This window comes from Rhineura floridana, chromosome 14, assembly GCF_030035675.1.
Source record: "Rhineura floridana isolate rRhiFlo1 chromosome 14, rRhiFlo1.hap2, whole genome shotgun sequence".
NCBI lineage: Eukaryota > Metazoa > Chordata > Lepidosauria > Squamata > Rhineuridae > Rhineura > Rhineura floridana.
Window position 1 is genome coordinate 34498677 of NC_084493.1, and position 23707 is coordinate 34522383.

The 23707-nt window shown below is 41.8% G+C and overlaps 1 protein-coding gene across 11 annotated transcripts in view; it reads right to left on the bottom strand.

Moving 5' to 3' along the window:
• Positions 1 to 23707, bottom strand: part of OTUD7A (OTU deubiquitinase 7A) — a 194960-nt gene that overhangs the window by 19107 nt on the left and 152146 nt on the right. For 10 of the 11 annotated variants that reach the window (XM_061595097.1, XM_061595096.1, XM_061595092.1 and 7 more), the window contains one exon: positions 20188 to 20337. The exons of the other annotated variant lie outside the window; for it this stretch is intronic. In XM_061595097.1, the coding sequence (XP_061451081.1) occupies positions 20188 to 20337 (150 nt within the window). The remainder of the gene's footprint in view (positions 1 to 20187; positions 20338 to 23707) is intronic. 11 annotated transcript variants of the gene reach the window in all.

The window sequence follows — 23707 nt, forward strand, 5'->3', positions numbered from 1 at the left end:
GACATTGCTTATTTTGCAGATGGCAACAGTTCTGTGTACCATACAGTACGCTTATGAGGAAAAGTAGTCACCTGCTCCCAGAGATGGCAACTGGTATATTTTTATTGAATATGTTATTGACTACTCTATCCCCAATAGAGATGGGGAGAATATCTGCTAAATCGGACTCAGTATCGGATTTCAGCTGAATCCAACAATCCACTATTTTTTCAGAGCAGTACAGATTTCTTGTGGCGGGCTGTGGCTGTAATCAGTACGGATTTTTTGTGGTGGGCTGTGGCTGTAATTGACACACATTTTTTTAATCCTCCCTGATTTTATGTAATTATCTTTGACATTTCCTCTAAGTTGATGCATTCCTAACAGTGCGTAGGTGTGATAAGTAGGAAAATATAAACCACATGGAACACCGTGATCATTTACATAAGCATTTATGTTAAAAACTACACAATCTTTTTTTTTGCAACCAAAATAAAACAGTGGATTGAATCAGCAACTGTGAAAGCAAGTGGGAACAGAACAAAAAAAGGATGGATCGGGATCGAACAGCGGACTATTGGAATACAAGCATATCGGAACTAGACAGTGAACCCTATCCCTAATCCCCAACAGTTTTTCTTTCTGTATTTTTAAGCTTAATTATATGAGATAGTCATGGCCTCTCTCATAGATTTGAACTTTTTGCGTAATCTTAGACTCACCACATGCCTACTCTAAGCATTAGACAAAAGTAGTGCAACTCTTTTCTTTTGGGGAGGCATTTGATGGACAGGGCTAAACAAATGGGTTGCATGTTAAAATTACATACCTCTGTTTTTCCTTTCATTAACAACATGCTATCATCCACCCATAAACACTGAGATAAAGTGGAATATAATGCAAATAAATAGTAGGCTATTTACTGAAGGGCGAGTCTGGCCTACCTCTTCCCAACTCGTATATTTAACCTGTTTCCCCGGTCTTTGAACATGAAAGCCCTGTTGTCTAGCTCAAAGAAATGATATCATCAGCAACATGCCAGTGTACTGGTCTTTCTGTGGAGGAAGACAGTCTGAAAATGTTTCTGAAACTTGATCTGAAACAAGACAATGTCCATGTCATACATGAAAGAATGCCTCAAATCACACTCAAAGGAAAGGCCAATAGGCCAGATTCTGGTTGGAACATTTTCAACACATCTTAATCCCTTTGGGAGGAAGAGCAGGATGTTGTTTTTTTTAATTATTATTATTATTATTATTAGTAGTAGTAGTACTATTACATCCATGCAAAGACCACTCCTTGGCTAGGGAGACCGAGAAAACCAGGTTCACCTTGCCCCTTGCTCACGCCACAGTGGTGGTAGCAGGGATATCAGGTCTCACAGAAGTTGACTGCAGACTTCCCCATTGATTGCAACTGGGGGTTGAGGAGAGAGAAAATTAACAATAATATTTAACCATTGTATAGTGCTTTCAAATGTTCAAAGCATGTCACATCTATTATACTGCAGACGGGGGGAGACTGAGGCTTACCTAGGACCACCTAGTGAGCTCATGGGAGAGTTCAAATTAGAACTGGGAACTTCCTGATTCAGAGCTCAGTCTGTTAGGCACCATGCAAGAAAAACTATTTTTAAAAGTTACACATCTTTTGATGTAGGAATCTAATAAAAAGCAAATAATAATTACACAATTTACAGAGAGGCCTCTAGCAAACTCCCCCCCCCATCAGTTACGGTAGCAGGGGGTATGGGGGAAAGTATAACATATTTTAACATTAATAAAAGTTCCACTAGGTGTCACCAGAGTGCACACTAACCCACTCTAAATTAGAGCATGTAGCACAGATCCTTTAACAGCAGTATTTGCCTTCTGGGTTCGGGACTAGTTCAACTGCACAAAAGCAATATCGTCCACAACACTAAATTTACTGACTGACAAAAGCAATCAAAAGCTGTTGCTTGGGGTGGAAACGTTTCTACAGGTGCCAGTGAAACAAAGTGCAGTTGAAGAACTGTACCCCCAGCATTTTATGTCATTGCAAAGGATCCTGAGACACACCTGCTAGCTTGCTCAGTGTAGCTGCTGGGAGCACAGAACTGTTTCAGGTATCTGTGCCTGGATTTAAGGGGCTTCTCAGAGAAATGTACTATGGAAAAAGGGTTAAACAGCAGAGAAAACACAGTTACACAGGTTAAACATTAAATGCAGTCTTTAATGACCTTAAGTGTTTTATTGCCCCTCTGCTTTTTAAACTGCAGCACTTGAGACTCGACTCAAAGTGGCAGGGAAGAGGCTACTTAAGTATTCTCCTTCCTGGTAATTCTTATGTGTATCTGCTAAAAATCCCCCGACCTGTGTATTCATCCTAGTTGGGCAGGGGTTGCTGCCATGGTCCCTGCAAAGGTCTTCAGTGGCACCTTCTGTAAGTAACCCAGAATCTGAGCAAGTAAGTTATGGAGCAAAATGTACCCTTCTAAGCAATTTCTGTGAAACGAGCCATGCTGGCTGCTCCAGCCAGTCAGTGTTTTTAGCCAATGAGTGAAGTCAGAGCTATTATTGATAAGTGAGTTGCTTAGACACCAGACAACAGGAATCCATGGGGTCCTAAAGAGCTGCTGTTTCCCCCTCCCTTTGTGCACTTTGTCTGCTTCTGTCTTTTTTCCTAGTCCTTGGAATCTCCATAGTTTGCCCTTCCTCTTTTCCCCTAGCAACCAGGATGCATCTTTCCTGTGCTAGGTTCCCCTGAGATCAGGTAGTGCCTAGAAATTATTTACTGCAAATACTGCTACACAGCCAGCCAGTGTGGTATAGTGATTAAGGTGCTGCACTACGACCTGGGAGACCAGGGTTCAAATGCCCACACAGCCATGAAGCTCACTGGGTGACCTTGGGCCAGTCACTGCCTCTCAGCCTCTGAGGAAGGCATTGATAAACCCCCACTGAATACCGCTTACCATGAAAACCCTATTCATAGGGTCGCCCATAAGTCGGAATCGATTTGAAGGCAGTCCATTTCATTTTTTTTCATACTGCTACATAATAAATGTGGATGAATTTTGAAGAATTCCCTCCACCCCCAAAAGGCAAATGTGAAAAGAGGCATAGGCATGTCTCCCACTTTGCAGGAGCTACAGACTAGGGACCTATTAAGAATTCACTATATAGTTAACTTACAAAACAATGGTACACATGTCTAATCAGAAGTACGTCTTTTGGTTTTTAATGGGGCTTACTTTCAGGTACGTGGGTACAGGATAGCAGCCTGGCCTTTGGTTTAGGGTTGGCACTGGGAAAAAAGGGTTCTTATGTCTTTAACAGTTGTGTGGCAGGCAGAAATTCAACTGGTCAAGCCTTTCCTAGTATGGAAATACAATTATGGGAAAAGCATCACCATGACTATTCTCTAATTTTGTGTTATGCCATGCCCCCATGGCAGCCATGTTGTATTACGTCACACCCTCATGGCATTCATTTTGTGACTGGTACCCCCAGCACTCTCTCAAAATTTGAAATGTGCCTTCTGGTCCAAAAAGGTTGGTGACTCTTGCTGTAGGGAAAGATGACACAGGGGAGGGTGGGAGACACAGACAGGTTGAGTAGCCTTTCTTCCAGTCCTCCACAATTGCAATCCTCCAAAGCTGTTCTTAATTTTTAAAAAAGAAAACAATCCAAAATACTGGGAGAAAGAAACATGGAACTCTGCCTTGTATCTAATTCAGCCTTCATTTACACCAGCAACAAATGCTTTTTTCACATTTGTAAGTAGTCTTTTTCTTTATTTATACAAAAAGAGATTCTACCTATTGCTAAGATTATACAACACACGCATGACACTAACTAAAAAAGAGAAAGGAAGAAAACAAAGAAAATAAGAGAAGTATAGGAAAATGCTTTACAGTTTTAGTCATTTGACCATATAAAATAAAGTTTTTAAATTTAACTTGAAAGAAAGGAGAACGGGTGTACATTATCTTGACAACTGACATTCCAATAATTATAACACCAGTAACATGTTTTTAAATGAAAGTTTTTATTTCCTATAACACTCCAGCTGCACATCTGCATGTCTGCATTAACAATAAATAAGTTCTGTTCTCCTTTTGATCCTAACAAGTTTTGTGGCTAAGAAACTTCCAGCTTTAAGGCAAGTCTAATTTATAAAAATAAACACCCTCCCCCACCTTTTAGTAGCTCTTGACTAATCACTTTGCCTGGAGAATACATAACATGTTTTCAGAACCACACTGGAAAATATCCCAAAGGTACTTGTTAGGCTGCTAATTACTTACTTACCTATCATTTTCTGCTGTGGATGTAGCTCTCTCATATATAATTGGCATTTAGCTTACAAGTTTTGCCTGATGGCATGTAGTGATTCTTGGTGACAGGATTTGCAGCTACAATTCAAGACAGGGCTTCTACATCTTTAACAGCCGTGCGTACGAAATTCTCCACAAGGGTGCTGGTTCAATTGTGTGCAGCAGGATAATGTAAGAAGCTGCTCTTGCTCTGAAAGTTTTCCTTCTCTACAATTTTGAAAGAGAGAGGAGCCCCATCCAATATTGAATCTGGTAACCTTTACTAGTGGTGATTGCTGCTGCAATTTGTTATTGCCATTTTGGTTTTTTGTATGTTTTATATTGTGCTTAGCAGCCTCATACCTGGAATTGCTCAGGAATTCTGAGAAACAAACGAACGAACAAAAAGCCCCAAACAAACAAACAAAATGCAGTTTTTAAACCATTGATTAAAATCAGTGCAGTTCTGAAAGATACAGTGTACTATCTTGATTCAAAATGATGTTTGACTGTAGCCAAAAGTCGACAATAACCTGCTCCTTCATCTTGGAAACCATGATGCAAAATTTGGTTGCTATACCTTAAAGAGTATCCAAATGCATAGTGACCAAACAGGTTTCCAAAGATATATGTAGGTTCTGCTCTGAAGGAACAGGTACAAAGTTAGGGGGTGCTCCTAGATCTAACCTTTGGCTGGCATGCCAGCTACACTTTTTTCTGAATAGGGATAACTAGGCTACAATAACTCATGCACTGGTAACCTCACAAATGGATTACTGCAAAGCTCAGGAAGCTGATGTGGAAGCTGCAGCTAGGGTATTAAGTGGTACACCCCAATATGAACATACTATACTTGTACTAGAGAACTGCACAGGTTGCAGTTACCGGGTCATGATGAAGGTCTCATTGTTGACAGATGAACACCATGAACAACTCCGGGCCAGGTTACCTGAAGGACCACCTGCCCCTATATTGACCTTTGGATCATTCTCAGATCATCTGAGGAATCCCTATTGGTAGCACCACACCCGATGGACTACCATTTGGTGGTGACTTGAAAATGGGTCTTTTCTGTTGCTACCCCTACAATTTGGAATACTCTTTCTTTTGCCATGTGGCATTCTTCCTCTACTATTTATTTTAGATGACTTTTACAGATCTATTTATTTATTCAGGCTTTCCATGACCACTGAATTGATATTAAGGCTGGACTCTATATTTTGCAATTCTGGTTTTGCACTTTATCTACTATTATGATGTTTTGGTGATTAATGGGTTCATAGTGTTATTTTTATATGTAGACTTTAGTTCGTTGCTTAATTTTTTTTCTTTAATATTAAGTGGATTATAAATGTTCATGAACAAGCAAGCAAATCGTACTACTGCTACTACTACTACTAATAATAATAGCAAGCGAACAAACAAAAAGGTATCTCTATCTCAAGATAACCCAAACAATCAATGTCTTTTTAGAGGCTACTGTTAATGTATGTTCAGGTTAGTTCTTTGTCCCAAGAAGGCTAGAAAACTTAGAGGTCAGATAATTATGATCCACATAAGTGACTGGATTCTTCATTAGAGGTCAGTGTGGTATAGTGGTTAGTGTCAGACAGGGACCTGGGAGACCAGGGTTCAAATTCTCACTTGGCCATGAAGCTCACTGGGTGACCTTGGGCCAGTTACTATCTCTCAGCCTAACCTATCTCACAGGGCTGCTGTGAGGATAGAATCAGAAGGGGGAGAACCATGTTTGTACGCCACCTTGAGCTCCTTGAAGGAACAGCAGGATATAAATGTAATAATAATTTAAATATTCCACATGATTGTACCAATATCGACTCCCAATCAATAGCCAGAACCTGAAGATGCCAGAACTCCACATGGTGGTGACTTGGAGATACAGATTTGGTAGCACTGTGTAAAAAGGCAATGTACCTCTGAACACCAGATACTAGGGACAAAAAAACCCCACAGGTCAACCACCAGACTGCAGTGGGCCAGCAGCAGGCCACTGGTGACACGGTGGCACTACCACTACCCGCGCCGCTGGAGCCTTAAATAGGCCAAGCTGCATCAGCTCATTAGCTACCATCTCAGGTGATAGCAAGCATGTACATGCAGCGCACTGATGCGGCAATGTGTGAAGTGGCATGGCCAGCCTGCACCGGCGGCAGGGAGAGAGTGGCTCCTGCTCTGTGATCCATGCCAGCATTGGGGTCTAGGGCACATACTCCACAACCTGATGATAGTGCAGATTACAGAACAGGAGCTACACCCGCCAAGCCCCAGCTGCAGGGCCTCTTAGCCAGTACCCAACCTAGCCACCTGCTGGCGCCGGGCTGCAAAAAACTGGGAAGTCTGTTACCTATGGTGAATTTTCCAGCATCTGTCTGCAAAAAGAATGCTAAGTTGACCTTGATCCGAGACAGCATGGCAGTTCTTATCCTAACTGAAAACATTTAAATATTTGCATAAGAAGCTTGTGAACAAAGCAGAGAATATGATTTGTAAAGGCAAACCCTGATCTGTCAGTAATGGCCTTCACTAGGAATTCAGCTTGGGCAGTTAGATCCAGCTGTATTGCAAACAAAAAGCCAGAGGTTTGCAGGAGCTCAACTGCATTTGCATACAGAGGCTGTTGAAAGAGGAGTGATATACAGTGATTATTCTACAAGCCTCTTGTGTGTCTCATTCTGAAAGAGGTATAAGCTTGGCTGTATCCAAGAGAATGTGCAATGTGACAGCTGCTTTCAAACAATTCAGGAACAAAGCACAGAAACATATTCAACTGCCTTCTCTCATTAAAAGGAGTTTGTCATGTTACTGTCTCTCAAGATCTACACATTACAGTTTGCATCATACTAATATGCGAAGTTATGATAATATTAGGAGCCATTGCTGCAGACAGCTAGCATTTTTCAATGGCTTACTTTAAATGAAACATTTATTTCACATTAGGTTTATGATGCATCATATTAATTTGCATGCACTTGAAAATAAACATTAGGGCTGTGTATCTTGAATTTCTTTCTTTTAGTTACTCTGCTGGAAAAATGCCTATAAATGAAATCTTAAATATCTAAAATGTAATATTGCAGACACTGACTTCAAATCCAAGAGCCTTGTTAAGCTGCTGTTAACAATTCATAAGTGGGTTGGCACATATGAAGTGTGGCTTTTTCTATTGGCTTCCCAAACAGCAACTCTCTACACTCCCCTGCATTGCAAGTTGTTTTTTAAACCCAGGAGAGAGTTTTAGGAGCTTTGTACAATGCTGAGCAAGGGAGGGAAGGGAAACATGAGTTGCTGTTCAGCGCAAATCAGAAAAAGTCCTCCATATGCCTATTGCTAGGCTGGAGCCCTCATTTAAGAAAGACTGGACTCAAGTTTACACATGACCAATACATAGCTACAGCCAGATTAGTAACCCAAAACAACAGAGAATAATAATTAAGTATGCTACAACTAAAAAAGATGCTCTGAAATGCCTCACAGCTCTGAGCTCGCCAGAATCCTAGCACTATTATTTTCTCCATGGTAACGTTTTGTAGCCATTTTGTATTTGAACAGCAGACCTCACCTTGGTCTTGTGAACGGTCCAACTTTTGGTTAAATCAAAGCCTGGAGGTAGCCTGCCAGAGCCAGTGGCAGCCCCATGTCAGTGGCACAGTGTGGAATTTGCTCCAGGTTTTTGTTGAAACTTTCAAGGTGCTGTCCAAGATTCCACAGCCCCACTGTCAAGGAAACACCAGTTGCTACTGGCCAGAGCTCATTTTCAAGGTTTTCCCAAAGTTCTAATGATTCATGGTGAGATAATGAACTGCATAAATTGATGTAGAAAAGACACAGTCCCCACTCTGAAATGTGGGATCCAGGGAAGTCACATGAGGTAGTGGCCAAATCTCAATCCATGTTATGTAGGCAGCATTGCAGAGATCTCAATCTTTTAATAGGCCAAGGTACGTGGAACCAATGACACTCCTTCCCAAGGGTTATAGTGGGCATAACAGAAATCTGGTAGAAAGAAAAGGAAACCAAACTTATACCCCCCCCCAAAAAAAATGCAAGCAGGCAGTAAGGTAAGCAGACAAACAAATAGAGACACATATTACTGAAATACTATGACAATTAAAATACTTTAAATACATCAGCAGCACTGAAGCAGCTAGGAAGATGGATGGACTGCCGGACAAGGGAATTAAAGGTATGGTAAAGGACCGTCATGAAGATCTACCCTGCCCAAGTCTCTTTCTTTAAGACAAGCAACTCTTGTTTCCCATTCTGTCTAAGTGGGGATATCATATCTTCCCTGACAGTTTTGAATCCATAAGCTGAGTGAGCAAACCATTGTGAGATGCTTTCTAGCAGGGGAGCTGAACAATTCCTGTGGTAATTAGCAGCCCAACAGTCCATCTCCCAGCTTCCCAGACACTGCTAAAAGTGTCTTCCTTGCTACATACAAGTATGTGCAACTAAGTGTAAAAACATAAGGACAGCCTGCTGGATCAGACCAAAGGTCTATCTAGTCCAGCATCCTCTATTCACAGTGGCCAACCAGATGCACATGGGAAGTCCACAAGCAGGACCTGAATGCAAAGAGCACTCTCCCCTCCTGAGTTTTCCAGCAACTGATATTTGGAAGCATACTGCCTCAGACTGTTGAGGCAGAGCGCAGCCATCATGGCTAGACGCCACTGATAGCCTTATGAATTTGTCTAATCCTCTTTTAAAGCCATCCAAGTTGGTGGCCATCACTGCCTCTTATGGGAGGAAATTCCAGTTTAACTATGTGCTGCTTGAAGAAGTACTTTCTTATATCTGTCCTGAATCTTCCAGCATTCAGCTTCATTGGATGTCCATGAGTTCTAGTGTTAGGATATAAAAACTTTTCTCTATCCACATTCTTCATGCCATGCACAATGCTACATATTTCTATCATATCACCTCCTACTTACTTTTCTAAACTAAACTAAAAAGCCCCAAATGCTGCAAACTTTCCTCACAGGGGACTTGCTCCATCCTCCTGATCATTTTGGTTGCCCTTTTCAGAACCTTTTCCAACTCTACAATATCTTTTTTAAGGTAAGGCAATCACAACTGTACACGGTATTCCAAATGTGGTCGCACCATAGATTAGTATAATGGTGTTATGATTTTGGCAGTTTTATTTTTGAGTCCTTTCCTAATGATCCCTAACATGGGATCTGCCTTTTCCACACTGCATCAACATCTTCATAGAGCTATCCAGGACCACTCCGAGGTCTCATTCCTGGTCAGTCACTGTCAGTTTAGATCCCATGAATGTGTATTTGAAATTAAGTTTTTTTTTGCCCCAACATACATCACTTTACATTTGTTTACCTTGAACTGCATTTGCCATTTTACCACCCATTCACTCAGTTTGTAGAGGTCCTTTTAAAGCTCTTCACAATCCCTTTTTAACAACTCTGAACAATTTAGTATCCTCAGAAATCAGCCACCTCATTGCTCACCCTTAACTCTAAGCTCAAAAAAGTTTGTGAGCCCTGCCCCCGCTAATTGTAATTTTAGCCTCTGTTAATTGAAAAACTGGTTTGTGGCAAAATCACATCTCTAAATATCCCTTTCCACTAAAAGCTCCCTGCAAAAGCTCTCCCAACACCAGTGGGTTACAGTGCTGGACTAAGATCCAGGTTCAAATCCCCAGCCAGCCATGAAGCCCTCTGGGTGACCTTAGGCCAGACAGTCTTACAGCCTGACCTATCTCACCGGGTTGGTGTAAGGATAAAATGGAAAAGGGGGAAAATATGTGTACTACCTTGAGCAACTTGGAGGAAAGTTGGGATATAAATGCAATAATTATTAAATAAATAAATAAATTTCAGCTGCAGGATATGGACCCCAGCCTCAGCCAACCTGCTGAGCTTTTTAATAACAACAACAACAACAACAAATCTAATGAAGCAGCAATGTGGTAATAGTGGAGATGCAAGATTGTGAAGACAAAAGGGTAGATAGATTGAGTAGGGGGGTTTGTGCTTTTGGGCTTTGGGGTGATCATCAGAACTGATGACTTGGTTAGCACACTTGGGGAATGAGAGTGGAGCAGAAGACAGATCAGCACACGCACACACACAAACACAGCTATCACTCCTGCAAGCATCTGCAGGTGCGCATGCATTTGGGCATGTGGGAGGGGGAAAGCCCTCAACTGCCACAGTGTCTTGGAGACAGAGAGATTGGGGGCGCAGAGTGTAGTGTTGGAAGTGGGGCAGGAGTAACTCCTGTTTGGGTTCTTTTGTTTGGATTCCAAAGGGAAGATAGAGTGAGGGTCCTCCAGCTGGCTAGGCTTGCCTACCTTTACCTGTGCTCTTCTCTGCCTAACTTCCGTTGTAAACTGATATGCTCAGGGAAGCTTATCTGCCCCTCCTTCCTTTGTTTTTTTTTTCTTCTTCAACTGTCTGAGGAGAGAGAACACATTTCTGTCTTTGCTCTCTCTCCTGAGCCATGAGGGCAATACCCAAGTCTGGGCATTGCACCTCCAACTTAGTTAGTTAGAACTAGGTATGCCTTTCCTATCTACTATGTATTTCTATAAATAAAGTACCTTTTCTTATTTTACTAAGTCTTAAATCTCAGTGATCTAAATGCAGGGTAAAAGCCTGCTACTTACGTAAATACACACTGGCACACACACAGCTCAGACTGCTGAGTATCTCTGTATATATGTTTCCATAACATGTAGGTGGAAGAAAGGGGGGGATGCTGGTACACACATTTAACCTCAGAGATGGGGGGCAAGCAAGTCCTGAGCTTCCTAACTGTTCCTTGGCTCCGTCTGGGCCAAAGGTGAGATCTGGATGGCCTCGCAAATAAGAGTAATTTTTAAAAGGAGATGGCAGTGAATCAGGAGCCAAGAAAGGCAGGGAGGCCGACTGCCAGGAAGGAAGGGGGAAAGCAGCCTTTCCTTGCAGCCTTGCTTCTTTTTGTTTCACGAAAAGCCCTCTCCGTTCTAAGGGTGTCGTCAGCAGGGGTAGTGTGAGGAGACGGGAGTCAGAGATAGTAATCCCCTCTTCTTCCTGGTAGCTTCACCCTCAGCCTCCTTTGGCATCTGCCGCATGTTTTATAGGCAGATCCCTGCCTTCAGTGCGCCTGAAAGGTGCTCTGGAGCTTCAGCAAAAATCCTTCCCTCTTGTTTGGAGCAAGGGGGAGGTGTCATCTGCAGCGGCAGTGGGGAGCAGACGGTGTCCAAGGAATGAAGATTTTTTTAAAAAAATAATAAACAATTTATTTCTTTACTGTTTGCAGCCCCTCTGGTTTACTTTGTGGCCCCCTGGAGATCATGGCCCCCAGGTTGGGAACCACTGCTCTAGAACATTAATGAACAAGTTAAAAAGCACAGGTCCCAATATGGATCTCTGGGGGACTCCACTTTCTTTTTACTTTCTCCATTGGGAAAACTGCCCATTTATGCCTACTCTCTCCTTCCTGCTACATAACCAATTCATGATCCACAAACGGACCTCTCCTCCTATTCCTTGGCTGCTAAGCTTACTCAGAGCCTTTGGTGAGGTACCTTGTTGAAAGCATTCTGAAAGTCCAAGTACACTGTGCCCACTGGATCACCTTTATCAAAATGCTTGTTGACACTATGAAAAAACTCCAATAGACAGGACATATCCTTGCAGAAGCCATGCTGGTGCTGGTTCTGCTTTCTGCAAGGCTTCCTCTTCCATATACTTGGCTATTTTATCTTTAATAATACTTTCTGTCAGTTTTCCCAGGATGGATGTTAAGCGAACTGGTCTGTAATTTCTGGAATACTCCTGGATCCTTTTTAAAAAATTGGTGTTACATTGACCACTTTCCAGTCCTCAGGTATGGAGACAGATTTGAGGGACAAGTTACATATTTTTGTTAGAAGATCAGCATTCTCACCCTGAGTTCTTTGAAAACTGTTGGGTGGATGCCATCCAGACCCGGCGATTTGTCAGTTTTTATTTTGTCCATTAAGCCTGGAACTTCATCTCTCGTCAACACTATTATTTGCCTCAGTTCTTTAGACTACCTTCCTGCAAAAGATAGTTCTGGCACAGGGATCTGTCCTATATCCTCCACTGTGAAGACAAATGCAAAGACGTCATTTAACTTTTTGGCAATCTCCTTATTTTGCTTTAGCACCGTTGACTCCCTTGTCATCCATGGGTCCAACCGCCTTCCTAGATGGTCTTCTGCTCTGAATGGATTTAAAAAAAATTTTGCAGTTGATTTTTGTAGATTTAGTCAACTGCTCCTCAAATTCTTTTTTAACATCTCTTAGGCATCTTCTCGCATTTCTTTTGCCAGGTTTTTATTCTCAAGAAGACTTCCATATTTTGAAAGCAGCCTTTTCCCCTCTAATAGCTTCTTTGACTCTGCTCGTTAGTTGGTCCTGGTGGTTACCTTACCTGATTTGCGGTATGCACTCCAGATGAGCTTCTAATATTGTGTTTTTTAACAACTCCCAAGCATTTTGTAGTGTCCTTTCCTTTTAACTTTCTTTTTACCAATTCCCTCATTTTTGGGAAGTTTCCTCTTGTGGGATTTTCTTGGCAATCGGCCGTTTACATGTATGTTTAATTGAATAGCACTATGGTCACTGCTCCCAATCACTTCAACAACACTTACATATCACAACAGGTCCTGGGTGCCATTTGTTCCCGGAGAGCCAGGAGCTCAGCGCCCCAAGGGCACACCCATGACTTCTGTCCAACAGGTAGATGGGCATTAATGTTATAGACAGTGCAAAATATTGGAAAGCCCTCACACTCCTGCTGGCTTCCTACCTGCATAATTAATTTTTTTGTAGTTTCTTGAGTTAATATATTGAAAGCTTAGGTTTTGTTTCGGTCAAGGAACAGATGTGCAGAGTGGGGTACCCCGGCCTCCTTGCCCTGCTGCCAAACTTGCTCTGCGGCTTAACAAACTTGACGCTTTGTCAACTAGGGCTTCTCTTTAGCTTGTGAGCAGGCTCTCTCGCTAGGCTGTTGTAAATTCATACATGTTGCTAGTTCCTCCCAGCTGTTAGTGCCAGTGGATGTGTTCAGGGGATGTGGCTTAAATTCCTGTTCTCAGTTAGTTTATCCCCCTGGGGATGGGGAGTGAAAAAAGGTAGTTGATTTAGAGAGGCAGATGGCTCAGCTGTTGACTGGGGGTTAACTCAGCCTTCCTCCCTGAGAGACCGGTTTAAAAAGTCTACTAATACTAAGAATAGCTGTTATTGTTGTTGTTATGTGCCTTCAAGTTGATTATGACTTATGGCGACCCTATGAATCAGTGACCTCCAAGAGCATCTGTCATGAATCACCCTGTTCAGATCTTGTAAGTTCAGGTCTGTGGCTTCCTTTATGGAATCAATCCATCTCTTGTTTGGCCTTCCTCTTTTTCTACTCCCTTCTGTTTTTCCCAACATTATTGTCTTTTCTAGTGAATCAGGTCTTCTCATGATGTGTCCAAAGTATGACAACCTCAGTTTCAGCATTTTAGCTTCTAATGATAGTTGTGGTTTAATTTGTTCTAACACCCAATTATTTGTCTTTTTTCGCAGTCCATGGTATGCGCAAAGCTCTCCTCCAACACCACATTTCAAATGAGTTGGTTTTTCTCTTATCCGCTTTTTCATGGTCCAACTTTCACATCCATACATAGAGAACAGGAATACCATGGTCTGAATGATCCTGACTTTGGTGTTCAGTGATACATCTTGGCATTGGAGGACCTTTTCTAGTTCTCTCACAGCTGCCCTACCCAGTCCTAGCCTTCTGATTTCTTGACTATTGTCTCCATTTTGCTTTATGACTGTGCCGAGGTATTGATAATCCTTGACAAGTTCAATGTCCTCATTGTCAACTTTAAAGTTACAGAAATCTTCTGTTGTCATTACTTTAGAATAGCTAGCTAGCTTTTACTTAATTTTATTTACTGACAACAACACACTTTTAACAGTGCAAGCTATCTGGCTTGGGCAAACTAGACTAGCTTTTAATCTAAACAGAAGGCTGAAACTTCTAGCTGAATCTTTGTTTCACCTACAACAGCCTAACCTTTTTTAACCTAGGAAAACAGAGCTGTCTTCCCCCTTTTTTCCTTGATGGAATTGTTTGTCATTGTGCATTTAGAATTTCCTCTTTTAGAAACTCCCACCATCTTGGACTCCTTTTTGCATTAAGGTCACTTGCCACAGAACCTTGCTGAATATTGTTCTGAGTTTATTAAAATTGGTTTTCCTGAAGTCCAGGGTACACATATGGCTACTGTCAGCTTTTGCTTCCTTTAAAATCAAGAACTCTAATATAGCATGGTCACTTTCTTCCAGAGTTCCCGTAACTGCCACCTCATCCACCAAGTCATCTCTGTTGGTTAGAATCAAGTCAAGGATAGCCGATCCTCTACTTAGTTATGAAGGCAATGTAGCTAAGGCATAGCTATTGAGGAAGAAGAGAGAGGTAACAGAATGCTTGGAGAAATTCCAAGATTTGCAGAAATAGAAGGGGAAAAAAGCTTTAAAGGGGTACCCCCCCAAAAGCAGACCAATGACAATCAAGCACAGAATACTGACTTTCTGTTGGGAGATTAAAAACCAGGGAGAATGAAAGGGATTATTCTGGGAAAGGGCACAATTGTTAATATGGAACCCACCCATAACAAGTAAATGCCAAACTGAGTGGTTTTTGAGTTTTTCTCAATGAACTATACAACTATACAATCACTATACAATCAGTGTGCTGTGACATGAGGCAGTATCAAACGGACCAAGAGTAATTATTTCAAGCTGTTGTAGATCTCTGCACAGAAATAAACAGTGGGTAAAAAACTTCACCTATTGATTTCTGTGCATGAGGTAGCTGCTAAAATGTGCAGGAGCATAGCTAATAAAAAAGGTGGCAACTTCACACCTGTGAGTCTGATTGAAAATTAGTAAGAACTGGTGAGAAGCACTGGATATTCGATGGCAGCTTCCCTTTTATCTTATATATATTTAGTGGAGCCTTCACAGAGGTAATTACACTAATCAGTGAGATGCAGCGGGTGAGGGGAGTTCTCATCTTTAAGAATTAGCCAAAAGTCAGAGTAGCTTTAAAGCCATATAGTGCAATGCTCCAGAACTAAATTATATTAGGTAGAAAATACATTTTGGAAGGGCTGCATATCTTTTAGTAAAGAAGCAGCGGCAGGAAAAAACTGTGACAGCTTCATCTATAGCACTTGAAGGAAGATTATAGCTTGGATGTTTTAACTTGAAAGCTGCCTTTGAACATGGAGAGGTTTGAGATTATTTTACCTATGAGAGATGCACCTTTGCAATCACTGGTGGGTTCTCATAAAGACAAAGAAACACATTCCTACATGGAAAGTGGGTTGCAAATTGTCACAAATCAAATAAAAAAGTATAATAGTGTCCCCTGTCTTTGTTCTGTCTCTGCAGTCTCCTACAACCTGCCAGGGAATATAATCCAATCTTTTTAAATGGATTTGGAAATGTCTACAATGTAAACAACATGAAATCACAGCATTTTTTTCATTCATTGTGTCTCTTTGTACTGTTGCAATCAAACAATGCTTTGAGCAACACTGGAGTCAAGCCATTACACTTACCCATTTATGGGAAACCAGTCCTTTGACACAAGGAGTTACTTGTGCCTTTGAACTGACAAGTGCATGAAAGAGGCAGATAAAACCCATGATTAAAAGAATAGCAGCATGGCAGTTGCTAACTTTATACAGCAAGACCTAGAAATCAAGAGGCCCACTTCTAGCTGTTCTGGTTTGCACAGGAACAGCATCTTCAAAGGAAAAAAAACCTGTTAGATGGTATAAAACACCTTCATGTGGGAATTCAATATCTTCTGTTCTATAAAAGCACCAGAATGGAGTATACAGAACAACAAGTTTTATTTATTTTATTATTTATTTATTAAATTTATTAGTCGCCCATCTGGCTGGTTGTCCAGCCACTCTGGGTGACGTACAACATAAGCATACAATACGTAGGCATTAAAAATCTAAAAACAATGAAGATAAAATCTAACCCACCCAAAAGCCTGCCTGAAGAGCCAGGTCTTCAAGGCCCGGCGGAAGCTCATCATAGAAGGGGCATGGCGGAGATCATTTGGGAGAGAGTTCCACAGGGTGGGGGCCACTATTGAAAAAGCCCTCTCTCTAGTTCTCACCAGTCTAGCTGTTTTAACTGGTGGGATCGAGAGAAGGTCTTCTGAGGCTGATCTTGTTGAGCGGCATCCCTGATGATGCTGGAGGCGCTCCTTCAGATAGACTGGGCTAAAACCGTGTAGGGTTTTAAAGGTCAAAACCAACGCCTTGAATTGGGCCCGGTAAACAACCGGTAGCCAGTGCAACTCCTTCAGCACTGGAGTGATGTGATCTTGCCGGCGGCTGCCTTTAATCAGACAAGCCACCGCATTCTGTACCAGTTGCAGCTTCCGGACCGTTTTCAAGGGTAACCCCACGTACAGCGCATTACAGTCGTCTAGGCGAGAGGTGACCAGGGCATGTACCACCGGTGGGAGCAGATGGTTGGGAAGGTAGGGGCACAGCCTCCGTATCAGATGGAGTTGATACAGCGCCACCCGGCTCACAGCCGAGACTTGAGCCTCCATGGACAGCTGGGAGTCAAGAATGACCCCCAGGCTGCGGACCTGGTCTTTCAGGGGCAATCGTATCCCATTGAGCACCAGGTCCACATCCCCCAGCCTTCCCTTGTCTCCCACAAACAGTACCTCGGTTTTGTCAGGGTTCAGCTTCAGCTTATTCCTTCCCATCCAGCCACTCACCGACTCCAGGCACTTGGACAGGGTTTCTACAGCCAACCTCGGTGAAGATTTAAATGAGAGGTAGAGCTGCGTGTCATCCACATACTGATGACATTGCAGCCCAAATCTCCTGATGATTGCCCCCAGCGGCTTTATATAGATGTTGAACAGCATCGGGGAGAGGATGGAACCCTGTGGCACCCCACAAGTGAGAGGCCAAGGATCCGAGACCTCATCCTCCAATGCCACTCTTTGGTACCTACCAGAGAGGAAGGAATGGAACCACTGCAATACAGTGCCCCCCATGCCTAACCTCTTCAGGCGGTCCAGGAGGATAACGTGGTCAATGGTATCGAAAGCCGCTGAGAGATCAAGGAGGACAAGGAAGGTGCATTCGCCCCTATCCCACGCCCTCCTCATATCATTGTATACTGCCCTGAGAGCTTGTTGCTATAGGGCAGTTTAAAAATCCAAATAAATAAATAAATAAATAAATCATCTACCAAGGCGACCAAGGCTGTTTCAGTCCCATGTCCAGGCCTGAAGCCCGATTGAAATGGATCCAGATAATCCGCTTCCTCCAAGTGCGCTTGCAACTGCTTTGCTTCAGTTTGAACATTACTTTGTGATAACCCTGTGTTCTACCATATGACTACATGAAGCCATGGAGAGGATCTCTCAGCGATGCTGCAGAGTTTGGTGGTGTGGGGGAAAGACGGGTTCGGAGATCCTCTTGCTTCACTGAGAATCCTATTGGAACTCCTCTTATTTCTTCCTTTTTGCTTGCTTAAATATTTTGCCTTATGCTATTGGGCAACACTTATTCAAAGTCCATGCTAGGTTTTTTCCCCCATCTCCAGTGTAGCTGTGGCTAAAAGAATGAAGGCCAAATCAGGTCTGCTGCAGGGTATCTGGATCGCATGCATTTAGAAATGTTAAATAGCAGCCATGGTGGTGATCAGGGACAAAGCACTGGAGGAAACCCTTTCTTCTGCTTCTGCAGAAAAAGACTAAACCCCATTCCTCCAGCACTGTGGTCCTGTTCTGAATCATCTCCCTTGGTGGCTGCTCCTCATAGTTTTTAAAACTCTGGAAGATGTCCAGTTTGTCCCGTATCAAAATTAATATACTTTGCCCAACACATTTCTATCACAGAAGTGTTTGGGGGAAAGAGTTTGCATCTTAACCAACTTTGCTCCTAGTATTATTTTTGTTTTATGTTTCTAGATTTGTCTAAAGTGGAAGGGCCAGGGTATATTGGGAACTGCTTGTTCCCATATGAGCCTCCGTTATTAATATTTAGGCAGGAGTCCCTACTGTGGGTGCTGCTCCCACAAGAGGCTTTTCTGGTGGAGATATGAGGCACTGCTATGGTGCTGCAATTCTGGATACAGATCCAGGTACTGGCTAATGTATATTTTATACATCCTGTGATGCTGCCGCTGCTGTTCTCTGAGGTTTTACCATTGTTTTTATATTTCACTGGTGTGTTTTTAAACTTGTTTTTATAGTTTCTTAACACACTGGTTTAAATATTTTAAATAGTAAAGAGGTATAGACATCTTTATAAAGAAATAAATGTTGGGAAGTAGCTACATTCGTTATTGCATCAACTGAAGTTAGTCCAATTAAAAATGTCAGCTCAATTATTTTATATTCTCTCATTTGTACAGTGAGTTGCTGTTATTGGAAAGGCAAGCTGTCTGTGATTACAGTTGTGAGAACAGTTTTACTGAACATCAGTGCACTAAGGAAAAAACAATGTACTCAAGACAAATGAAATCTGCCACATTTTCTTAGTCCCAGTGGTATATCATCAAATTCCACATAATGAATACAGATGATGTGCCACAGATTACAGCCCCACATTATCAGCAAGTTTAAGTCCTATCTGCTAACGACTCAAGTTTCCTCACATGAATGAGGCTGCTTGAGCTTGAGGTTCCAGTGCTTCCCTTCCCTCCCCTTCAGCCCAGTAGTGGCATACACAGTTTACATCCAAAACAGAAGCAGTGGCTAGTTTAAAATTTGGTTTATTGAAATAAGCCAAGATCAGAAACCACAGTTTGATCTTGACTTGTTTCAGTAAACCATAGTTTATACTAACCAGTTTGCTCTGGTTTAGACATAACAATACATCTGTAGCTTAGTTTAAACGTGGGAGCAGATAAGTTTGATTCTAAGGCTCATTCCCATAGTGCTAAACTATGGTTTGATGTTATGTCCAAACCTGGCAAATTATAACTATTTACCACAACTTATAAGCAGTTCTTAGCCAGGTACAGTACTAAAAGCAAATATGTATATTCATGTAAACGCCTTGCCGTTACCCTTCCAGAGAAATGTTTTTGCCTGTTGTCTAAAAATAGATAATGATGGTGCCAGACACGTCTCCCTGGGAGAGGATTTCATAAGCAAGGGGCCACCACTGAGAAGGCCTGCTCTTTTGTTGCCACCCTCTGCACGTCCCTTGGAGGGTGCATATGAAGAAGGGCCTCAGATACTGAACGTAGGGTCTGGGTTGGTTCACATGGGCAGAGGCGGTCCTTGAAGTATTGGGGTCCTAAGCTGTATAAGGCTTTATAGGTCCAAACCAGCACTTTAAATTGGGCCTGGAAACTAATTGGTAGCCAGTGTACAGTGAACTACAGTGTAGTTGTGCCAGAATTGGTATTATGTGCTCAGACCATCTTGCCCCAGTGAGCAATCTGGTTGTTGAGTTCTGCAGCAGCTGCAGTTTCTGAACTGTCTTCAAGGGCAGTCCCACATATGGCAGTAATCCAGCTTAGAGGTTATCAGGGCATTGACCAGTGTTCTTCAGCCTTGGCTCTCTAGATGCTGTTGGTCTACAACTCCCATCATCCCCAGCCAGCTAAGTCAACGGACATGGATGATGGGAGTTTTAGTCCAACATCTGGGGAACCAAGGTTGAAGAATACTGGTGTAGACAACAGAAATTAGGCTTTCTTCATCCAGATGTTTCATAAACACCACAGGTCAGCTACTGATTGATGTCATCTTCAACTTAGCACTGGCTTATGATACAGTGAGTATGCCCACAGACAGTAGCTCTGTATTCTGCTCCATTAAAATACCCATTTGCTTTCATACTTGACATACCTTGTTCCCTCTGTTGATCTTTTTGCTCCATGGACACAAGAGCAGAGAAATGCGCTTGATCATAGGCAAGAACTAGAGGTGAGCAATGACATCGGTTAGGCATGACTTCCAAAGGCAAGTAAATTCCACCAAATGGAATTGGTGCAAATGCTGTGAAGAGAAATTAAGATTTTGGAAATTAGCTGTAAAACTATTTTACAAATCTATTTTAATCTTGATGTATTATATTTCATTCATTCTCCATTATATCACATTCATGTAAAGTGGCCCACCAGCGATCATGCAAAGTAACCTAGCTGATTAGAACTGCAAAAGCAGAAGAACATGATGAGCAAACTGATTCCTTATAATGCATGGTTGGTGGACTATGCTCATCTTGGTAGGTTGCAAGTTGTGCAGGCCTTCTCTAGTCTAAACCGTGGATATCTCCAAATGGAGAAAAAAAACTGTACATATTTTTTCTCTTCATTGTATTCAGTTAAGACATACAAAGTAAGGTGAACTATGTCTAACATCCATATTTTTTAGCAATTTTAGCCATATTTAAAATTATTATTGGCTACAGATGTACACTGTTGAATCTGATCATTCTTTTGGCTTACTCAGTTAATCTGATACATGGAGTTTCCATGATTACTCTAGAAGGGATGCAAATTAGAACTTATTTAGTGTCTCCCATTGGTGCAAAGGCAAAAATACACTTTGTGGTGAAACATGTAAATGAACTTTTTGGTGAATGTTCTGCACATCATATATTACTGATTCTTAGATAAGCCATTTCTAGAATTCAGAAGAGCAGGATAAACATCTTATTCAGCATTTAGCAAAACAAGTGATTTGGCTCCTTGTGAACAGACCAAACATGTAGCTTGCCCCTTATGACTACTAAATAACCCGTGTATATTGTTGCCGCTTAATGAGACAACGTGTAGAATTAGCTACAACAGTTGTCACCTCTCATTCACCCTCTTTCTTTCCCAAACTGTTGGACAAGGAGATAACTGGAAGGGAGGATATTGAGGCATGACTATCTGGTGCTGCTTTGGGGACTGGCTGCACTACAGCCATTGGAATGTTTCTTTTCATTAAAAGGTAAAAGTATGAACCACCAAGAACAAACTGGATGGTCAGACACACTCTGGAGACAAAAAACACTACTAGTGGATTTCTACTACCATCATCATAACTCATGCTTACTTATATGAAACCACTGAACTGTGCTTTTTGCCACGCTAGCCAAATATTTCATTACTACAACATTAAATATTACACCCATTACATAGCTTCCATTGGAATGAGATGGTTTACTTTTTATATATATATATAAATAATTTTTATTCATTTTCAAATTAAACATCTTCCATTACCAATACAACTGTTAGAAACAGAGAGGCATAAATAAAATATAACAAATAACTAACCCTCCCCCCCAACGTACCCCACCCCATCCCACCCTTGCCCGTCCTGGCACTTTCTAGATTAAAACTTTTACAAATGTATCTATTATTTGTGGATGTTAAAGGTTCTCAGCCAAAACTTTTACAGCATACTGAAGAAGTCAACAACCAAATGTCAATGGTGAATTAATAAAATTTTTAAACAACTCCAAGTTATCATAACAACTGTAGGCATTCCAAATACAAGTGTAATACTGTATGAGGGTGGCTTTTTCCCATGTTCATTTTGGTTGAAGTATACTACAAATGGGTACTATGTATCTAAAAATTAGTCTGTTTTGGTTGTATCTTGTGCTAACCGAAGTTTAGTTGTTAATTTTTCCATGAAAGCCATATACCAGACCTTTTGATACCAATGTTCCAAGGTGGCTCCACTTAGATCCTTCCAATAAGTTGCAGTTGTAATGCTAGTGGCCATTAGTAAGTAGCCTATGACAGATTTATTTTTGAGGTATTTATTGACTCCTACAAACAGATTCAGAATTGCGAGTTGTGGAGTCCTCTCTGGAACTGAGGCCACGATGTGCTGTATTTCCTCAAAGACTTGGGTCCAGAAAGGCCTCACTCAAGCACATTCCCACCACATGAGATAAGTCTCCAGTGAGGCACACCCCCTCCAACATGTGGCAGCATGTGCCGTGTTAATTCTGGACAAGTGAACAGGTGTCAGGTACCACCCATGTGCTGCTTTTAACATAGCTTCCCGTATCTGAGAAGATGTGCTTACAAGTGATTTATTCCATATCATCCATTCATGTTCATCAATCTCACCACCCCAATCTCCTTCCCATGCCTTTCTTAGTCCCCACCTAATGATAGTAAAACTCCATATATTTGGGAAGTTATTCCCTTGTCCCTGTTTCTAGCTGCCAAAATTATATGTTCAAATGGGGAGAGGGCTGCAGTAGCTTGGGCATTAGTTTCAGGACGAGTTAGGAAGTCTAGAATCTACCTCCAGTGGAGCCAGAGTATACCCTGACCACCTATAGCTGCATTAAAAGCTTGATGTGTGACCATAACTCTGCTGACATAAAAATCTCAAAGTCTGAAGAATCCTCGTTCCCTCCATAACTGCCACGGTAAGTATCTATTCAAATCTATTCACATGCAGAATGGAAGGCAGGCATTCTGGAGAATACTGGCATCGAGCCCATCCCCACAAATGCTTGGCTCTGTTATCAGGACCCAGAGGTGGAGATGGCCTGCCAATTTCCAGGGTTACTAAGTAATGCTTCCAGGAGACAACAGTTGGAAAAAGATATCCTCCATCAGCTACCTGTCACACAGAGCGCAGCTTGTGAGGAGATTCTATTAATTAAATGCACCAAGGGTCCCCAGAAGCAGCAAGTTCATTTTTGCCATGATTCTTCAGTGGACACCAAGATTTCTTGCACCCCACAATTTGGTGAAATGTCCCAGGGTAGCGACATGATACATGAAGAAGTTTGCAACATTTTATTGATTTCTATGGTCACTTGAGGGGAGGGATCACCTTTGCACTTCCACGTTTTTATGGCAAGTGCCAAGAAAAGAAGACCCACCGATGAACTGGCTCTTGTCCTGATTTCATCAAAAGGGCAAGAATATCCCAGAACTATAACAAATTGGAAGCGGTTCAATGGACTTATGGATGTACTGTTGGTCCTCCAGACTGGATAATGCCAGTTCAGGAAAAGTACTACCATTATGGACAATATCATATTCCTTTTAAGTCAATAGGTTATGTTTCTATTATTGAGAAATATAGCACCCCAGGGTTTTATAGGTTGGAAGTAGGTTTGTCATTTAAGAAAATCATAACACTTAATTCTCTTAATGAAAAAGTAAATGAATTAAACCATTTGAGAAGCCCTCTTGTCGAATCTCACGTGATTAAATTGAGCCACCCCCAGCAAGTATTGATAAAACCAGGGACTGTACTTAAGGAAGTGGTAGTCTCATTTGAGAAATTAAATATTGCAAAGGAATTCCCAGTCTGTGCCTCCTATTTAGAGATGAGTAATAGGGGATGGGATAATTGGGTTAAATTATGGGAGGAGGAGAATGGGAAGAGAAATAAGCGG